At 39.9% G+C, this 10,549-nt stretch overlaps 1 protein-coding gene across 2 annotated transcripts in view; it reads left to right on the forward strand.

Moving 5' to 3' along the window:
• Positions 1 to 2,718, forward strand: part of TMTC4 (transmembrane O-mannosyltransferase targeting cadherins 4) — a 58,937-nt gene extending 56,219 nt beyond the window's left edge. The window contains exons 18-19 of one of the 2 annotated variants that reach the window (XM_081084894.1): positions 968 to 1,134; positions 1,243 to 2,197. In XM_081084894.1, the coding sequence (XP_080941020.1) occupies positions 968 to 1,116 (149 nt within the window). In that variant the 3' untranslated portion in view covers positions 1,117 to 1,134; positions 1,243 to 2,197. Of the gene's footprint in view, positions 1 to 967 lie in introns of both variants that reach the window. The other variant, XM_081084893.1, reaches the window with a different exon arrangement.
• The last annotated feature ends 7,831 nt before the right edge of the window (positions 2,719 to 10,549 follow it).

The raw sequence follows: 10,549 nt of genomic DNA on the forward strand, positions 1-10,549 counted from the left end.
CTAAAATGGGAGGTAAATAACAGTCATATTTACAGATCTTAATTATGAGACTAGAACAGCCTCCAAAATCATCCACTCTGATGATAAAACTCGAATTTTCTTTCTTCTTGCGAAGGATTTTAGGAATGTTAAACAGGCGTACTGTGGAAATTTGCTGTCTGACTTACAGCCTTTTCCCGTCTTGCATCGTGGACCTTCCATTCTAGCCTGTCCTTCTCCACTTCCTTATGTACTCCAGTGCCTCAGCTAGAAATGCATTTGCAAAGATTTGTTCCCTAGGATTCCTTTCTTCCATTATGCATCTCAATAACTAAGATTTTGGGAGCACAGTGGGTTGATGCTTAGAATGTTCAATCATGTGACTGTTTTTTCACCAAATCTGTTCCCTACAGACTCTGTAGTCATGACCCATGCATAGTTGCTCTTCTGCCCGTTTAGCAAGTTGGTTTTACCTACAAAATCATTATAATCTTCAGAAGCTTGCCATCCTAATAATTAGATTTACTTTAACTATCACTCTAGGGTCAGACCTTGATGTGAGCGCCCTTATTTTCAGCTGGCGACAAACAAGATCTTATTTTGGGGGGATCTTTATGTAAATAGTCGGGGCTCTGAGCAATGAGGGAGCCTGCCCTAGCTATTCAGCCTGGCTTCCTGGAAATTTCATGGCAGGATTGAGAAACGTAATGTACTCTTCCTTTCATTCTTTATGTAATAATGTTGCTGTAGGGAGACGGCTCATGCCTAGTGATACAAAGACCCCCAAGACTAACTGGGGGTGTTTCAACAGACAGTCACGGGGAGTGTGATTACAGTAAATAAAGTTTGTGGTACAAGCAATATTATTTTAAACAATCATTTTTGAAAACAGTTCCAGAGGCTCTTCAATATTTCTTTGTAGAAGTGGTTGGGAACACTGTGAGTTATTCAGAGCATTCCCAGTGAAACGCATCTCTTGCTATTTCAGCTGTGCTCTATCATCGTTGGGGGCATCTAGACTTGGCCAAAAAACACTATGAAATCTCTCTGCAGCTTGACCCCACGGCACCAGGAACTAAAGAGAATTACGGTCTCCTACGACGAAAGCTGGAACAAATGCAAAAGAAAGATGTCTGATCCTTTTTCTTCCATTTGGTGTGTGTTTGAATGCATGAGGCATATCACTAATATTATGTAGCTACGTTTAAACATTTAAAAATCTTATGTGTTCTTTTTATTCTGTTTTTTTCTATGAAAACAAAGACATGCAAAAAGATGACAGCACCAGCAGTATACTCTTGAATACGTGATGTGATTTTTGCATTGAAGTTGTATTTTTTCAGACCATTCAAATATAAATCCCAAAATTTCCAGAATGAAGTCTTTCTTAATTAAAAAGAAAAAGAGAAAAATATTATCTCAGCAACTTACATTACAATTAACCCTGCCTTTGGGATGTGAACCGTGTTGTGTAGACTAGCACTTATTAAACATCGGCTGTGAACAGGAAATGACAAGCTGATTCCTACAATTTATATAAATATCAAATGTGTCTGTATATTAGGCATTTTATTTAATGACAACAAAGGGTAAATTAAGATTTTTGGGTTTTTTAATCTTTTTTTTAAATATAGTATGAACTTCATGTGTAAGGAAATATATTTATGTGTATTTTTATGCTCTGAACAGGGCAAATAATTGAGTGAAGAATGGAAATGTTAACATCTAGTACATTTATATACTTTTTCCTTCATAGGAGGAAGTTCATTCCTGCAATGCTTTTTGGATTCTCCAACTCCTATAGTTTCATAACACAAAAAATTGTGTAGCATTCTACATGAATTGTTGCTATTAATAGAAAATCCAAGCTATGCTATAGGCAAAAGCAGGCAGCCTGATGTCTTTATTTGTTATATCCAGTATTAAGAGGGCTACACATCTCTGTAAGTTGCTTTTTTACTGTTTTTAGCTGTAAAGCAGTTTACCATCTGGCTTAAGGGAATCCCAGTCATCACTATATTCAGAAAACGCAAGATGTGTATTTTCTCTCAAAAGAAGCCACATTTGGGGAGTTTGTGGTATTTTTAAGAATTGGATTATTTTTCTATTTTATTTGCTCAGAATAATCATGTTTGTCTTGTTTCATTCTTCTATATATACTGTTGACCTAATGATTTACGCAATCTCTGTGATTTCTTACACAGTAAAATTATTGCACAAATCCTGTCTAGTATGTGGCTTCTATTTGGTGTTAGGGACCATTTAACAGAATCGGTTTTTGGTGTGTTTTTTTACCCAGGTTGAGAGGACTGGGTGAATAGATCCCACGTTGAGATAAATGAATTTGATTCTCTACACTCTTTCGGGGTGCACATCCACATAGTTTCTATATCAGTAAGTGTAACTTGCTGGTCAGATGGTTCAGTTACATCAGAAACCAACGTGCTGGTGGTTGACATACATCAGAAAAGAAAGTGCTGTGTTCCAAACAGTTCTTAAATGGTCCCAAAATACCAGTAACAATTTATAGATCTGTTTGGGGCAGGAGCTGTCTATTCTTATTTAGGTTCTTGTAGTGCTTAACATGGCAGATAACAGATACACTATATCAGGGGTCCTCAAACTTTTTAAACAGGGGGCCAGTTCACTGTCCCTCAGACCGTTGGAGGGCCGGACTATAGTTTAAAAAAAAACTATGAACAAATTCCTATGCACACTGCACATATCTTATTTTGAAGTAAAAAAAAACAAAGCGGGAACAAATACAATATTTGTATTTGCATGTGGCCCGCGGGCCGTAGTTTGAGGACCCCTGCACTATATGGTTGTTGATTTTTTCTTAAAGCAAATTTCTTTAAAACAGTACTTCTCTTTTGAGGGTAAAGAAAAAAAAAATATGTCTTGTAAAAGCCCCTCTAGGATTCTTTGTTTCCCCTCTGATACTAAAACTTTAGTGTCAAATCGAGACGTGCAAATCTAGGACTCCAGCCTATGGAACAAACCCCCTTCGCTTTCCCCACTGTCTCCTGGGGTTGCATTGCAGCTGTCTGCCTTCTTTCCAGAGAAAACAGTCCTGAGTCTGATCGATATTTCAGGAAGTCTTTAGCTCTGCAGAGTATGGCAGTGCAACGTGCTGCCTCTCTTTTTCCTCCTTCTTTTTAAACTTCAAAGCAGCACCCTCTTCATTCCTTGGTTTCCTTCCTAAGGAAACTGAAGTGGGAAACTGTATCCCAGTCCCCCTCTTATTTGGCATCTTATTAAATTGTAATGTTTTTATTGCTAGTCATCGTCGAGGTTGGGTAAGGGAATTTCAAAACAAACATGGGGGTCTGGGCCGGCGTGGCTCAGAGGTTGAGCTTCGACCTATGAACCAGGAGGTCAAGATTCGATTCCCCGCCGGGGCACGTGCCCGGGTTGCGGGTGAGATCCCAGTGGGGGCATGCAGGAAGCAGCCAATCGATGATTCTCTCTCATCATTGATGTTTCTATCTCTCCCTTCCCCTCTGAAATCAATAAAAATATGTTTTAAAAAAAACAGACATGGGCGAGGGAAGGGTTGCCACTTGGGGAAATCTGAGATTCCTAATCGTCATCCTTCACCTCCCTAATAGTGAGCATCATGAAACCCAGATGGCAATCTGGGGTTGTTCTTAGTTTGTTTAACATGTGTTACTGCTCCAACTCTTCCCTGTTTTAATGCAGTTTTATATTTCTTTTTTTTTTTTTTTTTTTTTTTTTTTTTATATATATATATTTTTTATTGCTTAAAGTATTACAAAGGGTATTACATATGTGTCCATTTTATCACCCCGCCCTAGACAGTCCCCTAGCCTCCCCTATCCCCCAGTGTCTTATGTCCATTGGTTATGCTTATATGCATGCATACAAGTCCTTTAGTTGATCTCTTACCCCCCTACCTCCTGCCCCCCAACCCTCTCCTGCCTTCCTGCTGCAGTTTGACAATCTGTTTGAGGCTGCTCTGCCTCTGTATCTATTATTGTTCAAAAGTTTATAATGGTCTCTATTATCCATGAATGAGTGAGATCATGTGGTATTTTTCCTTCATTGACTGGCTTATTTCACTTAGCATAATGCTCTCCAGTTCCATCCATGACGTTGCAAATGGTAAGAGTTCCTTCCTTTTTACAGCAGCATAGTATTCCATCGTGTAGATGTACCACAGTTTTCTAATCCATTCATCTACTGATGGGCACTTAGGCTGTTTCCAGATCTTAGCTATGGTGAATTGTGCTGCTATGAACATAGGGGTGCATATATCCTTTCTGATTGGTGTTTCTGGTTTCTTGGGATATATTCCTAGAAGTGGGATCACAGGGTCAAATGGGAGTTCCATTTTCAGTTTTTTAAGGAAACTCCATACTGTCTTCCATAGTGGCTGTACCAGTCTGCATTCCCACCAGCAGTGCACAAGTGATCCTTTTTCTCCACATCCTCTCCAGCACTTGTCATTTGTTGATTTGTTGATGATAGCCAGTCTGACAGGTGTGAGATGATACCTCATTGTTGTTTTGATTTGCATCTCTCGGATGATTAGTGACTTTGAGCATGTTTTCATATGTCTCTTGGCTTTCTGAATGTCCTCTTTTGAAAGGTGTCTATTTAGGTCCTTTGCCCACTTTTTGATTGGATTGTTTATCTTCCTTTTGTTGAGTTGTATGAGTTCCCTATAAATTTTGGAGATTAGGCCCTTATCAGTTATGACATTGGCAAATATGTTTTCCCACACAGTGGGTTTTCTTGTTGTTTTGTTGATGGTTTCTTTTGCTGTGCAGAAGCTTTTTATTTTGATGAAGTCCCATTTGTTTATTTTCTCTTTAGTTTCAAGTGCCCTAGGAGCTGTGTCAGTGAAGAAATTGCTTCGGCATATGTCTGAGATTTTGTTGCCTTTGGATTCTTCTAGAATTTTTATGGTTTCCTGTCGTACATTTAAGTCCTTTATCCATTTTGAGTTTATTTTTGTGTATGGTGTAAGTTGGTGGTCTAGTTTCATTTTCTTGCATATATCTGTCCAATTTTCCCAACACCATTTATTGAAGAGACTATCTTGGCTCCATTGTATGTTCTTGCCTCCTTTGTCAAATATTAATTGAGCATATTGGTTCGGGCTGATTTCTGGGCTCTCTATTCTATTCCATTGATCTATATGCCTATTCTTGTGCCAGTACCAGGCAGTTTTGAGAACAGTGGCTTTGTAATACAACTTGATATCTGGTATTGAGATCCCACCTACTTTGTTCTTTTTCAGGATTGCTGCAGCTATTCGGGGTCTTTTTTTATTCCAGATGAATTTTTGGAGAGTTCGTTCTAGATCTCTGAAGTATGCCGTTGGTATTTTAATGGGAAGTGCGTTGAATTTATAGATTGCTTTGGGTAGTATGGACATTTTAATGATGTTGATTCTACCAATCCAGGAACACGGTATGTTCTTCCATCTGTTTATGTCTTCCTCTATATCTTTTTTCAACGTCCTGTAGTTTTCTGAGTAGAGGTCTTTTACCTCTTTAGTTAAGTTGATTCCTAGGTAGCTTAATTTTTTTGGTGCAATGGTAAACGGGATTGCTTTTATAATCTCTCTTTCTGAAAGTTCACTACTGGTGTATAGAAATGCCTCAGATTTCTTGGGGTTAATTTTGTATCCTGCTACATTGCCAAATTCATGTATTAAGTCTAGTAGCTTTTGGATGGAGTCTCTGGGGTTTTGTATGTATAATATCATGTCGTCTGCAAATAAGGACAGTTTTACTTCCTCTTTTCCAATTTGGATGCCTTTTATTTCTTCTTCTTGCCGAATTGCAATGGCTAACACTTCCAGTACTATGTTGAACAGGAGTGGTGAGAGGGGGCATCCCTGTCTTGTTCCTGTTCTTAGGGGAAATGGTGTTAGTTTTTGCCCATTGAGTATGATGTTGGCTGTGGGCCTGTCATATATGGCTTTTATTATGTTGAGGTATGATCCTTCTACTCCCACCTTGCTGAGAGTTTTTATCAAAAATGGGTGTTGAATTTTGTCAAATGCTTTTTCTGCATCAATTGATATGACCATGTGGTTTTTTTCTTTCAGTTTGTTTATGTGATGTATCACGTTTATTGATTTGCGGATATTGTACCATCCTTGCATCCCTGGGATAAATCCTACTTGGTCATGGTGTATGATCTTTCTGATGTACTGCTGGATCCGATTTGCTAAGATTTTGTTGAGGATTTTGGCATCTATGTTCATGAGGGATATTGGCCTGTAGTTCTCTTTCATTGTGTTGTCTTTACCTGGTTTTGGTATTAGGGTGATGCTGGCTTCATAGAATGAGCTTGGAAGTGTTCCTTCCTCTTGAATTTTTTGTAGTAGTCTGTGGAGGATAGGTTTTAGTTCTTCCTTGAATGTTTGGTAAAACTCCCCTGTGAAGCCGTCTGGTCCTGGGCTTTTGTTTGCTGGAAGCTTTTTGATGACTGCTTCAATTTCTTCCATAGTTATTGGCCTGTTGAGATTTTTAGATTCTTCCTGATTGAGTTTTGGAATGTTGTATTTTTTTAGGAATTTGTCCATTTCCTCCAGGTTGTCTAGTTTGTTGGAGTAGAGCAGTCCATAGTATTTTTTAATGATCATTTGTATTTCTGTGGGGTCTGTTGTTATTTCGCCTCTATCGTTTCTGATTTTGTTTATTTGGGTCCTCTTTGCTTCTTGGTGAGTCTGGCTAGAGGTTTGTCAATCTTGTTTATCCTTTCAAAGAACCAGCTCTTGGTTTCATTGATTTTCTGTATTGTTTTTTTGGTCTCTATGTCATTTATTTCTGCTCTAATCTTTATTATTTCCTTCCTTCTGCTCACTCTGGGGTTTTCTTGTTGCTCTCTTTCTAATTCTTTGAGTTGTAGAGTTAGATGATTTACTACCATGTTTTCTTGTTTTTTGAGATAGGCCTGTAGAGCTATAAACTTCCCTCTCAAGACTGCTTTCATTGTGTCCCATAGGTTTTGGATTGTTGTGTTTTCATTGTCATTAGTTTCCAGAATGTTTTTAATTTCTTCTTTGATCTCATTGGTAACCCAATCAATATTTAATAGCATGCTATTCAGCTTCCAGGTGTTTGAGTATTTTTGGTTGTTTTTATTGTAGTTTATTTCTAATATTATGCCATCGTGGTCTGTGAAGATGCTTTTTATGATTTCAATCTTCTTGAATTTGGGGATACTTTGCTTGTGACCCAATATATGGTCTATTTTTGAATATGTCTTATGAGCATTTGAGTAGAATGTATATTCCCTGGCTTTGGGGTGGAGTGTTCTGAAGATGTCTATTAAGTCCATCTGATCTAGTGAGTCATTTAGGATTGCTGTATCTTTGCTGATTGTTTGTCTAGAGGGCTTATCCAGTGCTGTCAGTGGTGTATTAAAGTCCCCTACTATGATTGTATTGTTGTCGATCTCTCCTTTGATATCTTCCAGGAGTTTTTTTATGAATTTGGGTGCTCCTGCATTGGGTGCATATATGTTTACCAGAGTTATATCTTCTTGTTGTATTGATCCCTTTAGTATTATGAAGTGGCCTTCCTTATCTCTTGTTATGGCCTTCACTTTGAGGTCTATTTTGTCCGATATAAGTATTGCTACCCCAGCTTTCTTTTCCTTTCCATTTGCCTGAAAGATATTTTTCCATCCTTTCACTTTCAGTCTGTGTGAGTCCCTTCTAATGAGGTGGGTTTCTTGTAGACAGCAGATGTATGGGTCATGTTTTTTTATCCATTCAGCCACTCGATGTCTTTTGTTTGGAGCATTTAGTCCGTTTACGTTTAAAGTTATTATTGAAAGGTACTTGTTTGTAGCCATTTCTGTTTTTGTGTGGCTGTTTTCTTTCTGAGCTTTTTATTTCTTATTTTTATACCAGTCCCTTTAGCATTCCTTGCATTGCTGGCTTGGTGGTGATAAACTCCCTTAGCCTTTTTTTGTCTGTGAAGCTTCTTATTTCCCCTTCAAGTTTGAATGATAGCCTTGCTGGATAGAGTATTCTTGGATTCAGTCCTTTGCTTTGCATCACTTTGTAAATTTCAGTCCATTCTTTTCTGGCCTGATGTGTTTCTGTTGAGAAATCATTTGACAATCTAATGGGAGAGCCCTTGTATGTAACTTTCCGTCTCTCTCTTGCAGCCTGTAAGATTCTCTCTTTGTCCTGAACATTTGCCATGGTAATTATGATGTGTCTTGGTGTGGGTCTTTTCGGGTTCACCTTGTTTGGGACTCTCTGGGCATGTGTGACTTTTTTCTTCCCCACCTCAGGGAAGTTTTCTGATATTATTTCTTCTAATAGGTTTTCTAATCCTTGTTCATCCTTTTGTTGTTCTGGTACTCCTATTATTCGTATGTTGTTTCGTTTCATGTTGTCCCAAAGCTCCCTTAGGCTCTCCTCCTGTCTTTTAATTTTTTTCTCCAATTGCAGTACATTTTGGGTGTGTTTTGCTTCCTTGTCTTCTAATTCACTAATTCGGTCCTCCGCTTCTCCTAGTCTACTGTTGATACTTTCAATGGAGTTTTTCATTGCAGCTATATCACTCTTAATTTCTTCTTGGGTCTTACTTAAGTTGTTGATTTTTTCATCTGTTTCTTCTAGCTTCTTCCATATGTTATCGATTTTTTCATCTGTTTCGTCTTGCTTCTTGCAGAGGTTGTCGATTTTTTCCTCCATCCGGTTTATGCACTCTAGGACCCTTATTCTGAATTCTTTTTCTGTCATGTTGCATGCCTCTGTATTACTTAGCTGCTTTTCTGGAGAGTCCTCCTTCTCTTTCCTTTGGGGGTTTCTTTGTCTACCCATGTTTGATCTCACTGACATATCTAGACGTTGAGTCGTTCAGTGGTTGCTCCCTTGGTAGCAGTGACTCCTTGATCTGTGGTTGCTCTTCGGGCGGTTGCGGTAGCAGCTGCTCTTCAGTTGGCAGCAGCTCCTCTGGTGGGTTCTGTTCACAGCTGTGGTGGCTCTTCTGGCTGGTGGGCGAGGTTTCACGTACAGCTGCTGTTCCTCGGCAGAGGGTGTGTTGCTCAGGAGGTTGCTGTTGCTTGGACCTGCTTTCCTGGGGAGTTCTGCTCTTCTCGGCTGCAAACCGTCTCACCAGCTGAGCAATTTCGCCAATTCGGTGTGGGTGTTACTAGTTTCAGCTGCTGACTCCATTTGCTCCGGGACACGACCTGGGACGCGTCTGCCTATATCGCCGCCATCTTCCGTCTCCAGTTTTATATTTCTTAACTAGAGGACTGGTGCATGAATTCGTGCATGGGTGGGGTCCCTCGGGCTGGCTGGTCATCAGGGTGATTGGAGCCATCTCGCCCAGTCCAGGGGGAGGGACTGTGGGAGGTTGGGGGTCAAACCCGGGGGTAGAGAATGCGGGAGGTTGGCTATGGGAGTGCACTGACCACCAGGGGGCATCTCCTGCATTGAGCATCTGCCACCTGGTAGTCAGTGTGCATCATAGTGACCAGTCGATTGGTCGTTCAGTCGGCCGGTTGTAATGGTCACTTAGGCTTTTATATATATAGATGTATTTTGGATCTTGAGACCCATTATTCATTCCCTGCCTGCCCAAGTAGACAGTACTGAACTGTGGCAGTAATTCCACAGCCTTCATTCCTCTTTTTATCCCCCTCGGGTGAGCTCCACCCCTGAATGTCCACACAAGTGTCTGTGTCTTTGATTAGTGTGCCTGCTCTCTCAGTGGCCTCTCTCTTTTAAAAAGTACAGCTTTTCAAAGCCACAGTCCATTTTGACCTCCATCCTACTAGATTTTAGATTAATATCAGCAATCTGAGATTGTTTCTCCTCTTCTATCACTTTTTATTTGAAAGTAATTATAGATTCACATGCAGTTGTAAGAAATAATAAAGAGATCTCATACACCCTGCACCCAGTGTCCCCCAATGGTAACATCTTGCATGACTGTAGTACATTACCACAGCCAGGATATTGACATTGATGCACCCACCAGCCTCATTTAGATGTCACCAGTCTTAAATGAACTCATTTGCATGATTTGCTCTATGCAGTTTTTATCACACGTATAGATTTGTGTTGTCACCATAGTGAAGATAGAGAACAGTTCCATTACAAAGGATCTCTTGAGCTACTCTCATGTTATTACTTTTTTCAAAATATTTTCTTGAGCACTGACAGTGTGCTAACAGTGCGCTAGCTGCTGTGGATACAATGGAAAACGAAAACAGATGGGCCGCCCAGCCAGGAATGGCTCAGTGATTGAGCATTGACCTACGAACCAGGAGGGTATGATTCGGTTCCAGGTCAGAGCACATGCCTGGGTTGTGGGCTTGATCCCCAGTGCGGGCATGCAGGAGGCAGCCAGCCAATCAATGGTTCTCTCTCATCATTGATGTTTCCATCTCTCCCTCTCCCTTCCTCTCTGAAATCAATAAAAATATATTTTAAAAAAATAAACAGTAATAAAACAGATGGGATTCCTGCCCTTGGGGAGCTCACAATTTAGGTTACCTCAACCTTCTTGTATACCTGATGATGCATGCTGGTGTAGACATCTGGGACTAAGCTATTGTTAAC

This window comes from Myotis nattereri, assembly GCF_964212035.1.
Source record: "Myotis nattereri genome assembly, chromosome: 2".
Classification (NCBI taxonomy): Eukaryota; Metazoa; Chordata; class Mammalia; order Chiroptera; family Vespertilionidae; genus Myotis; species Myotis nattereri.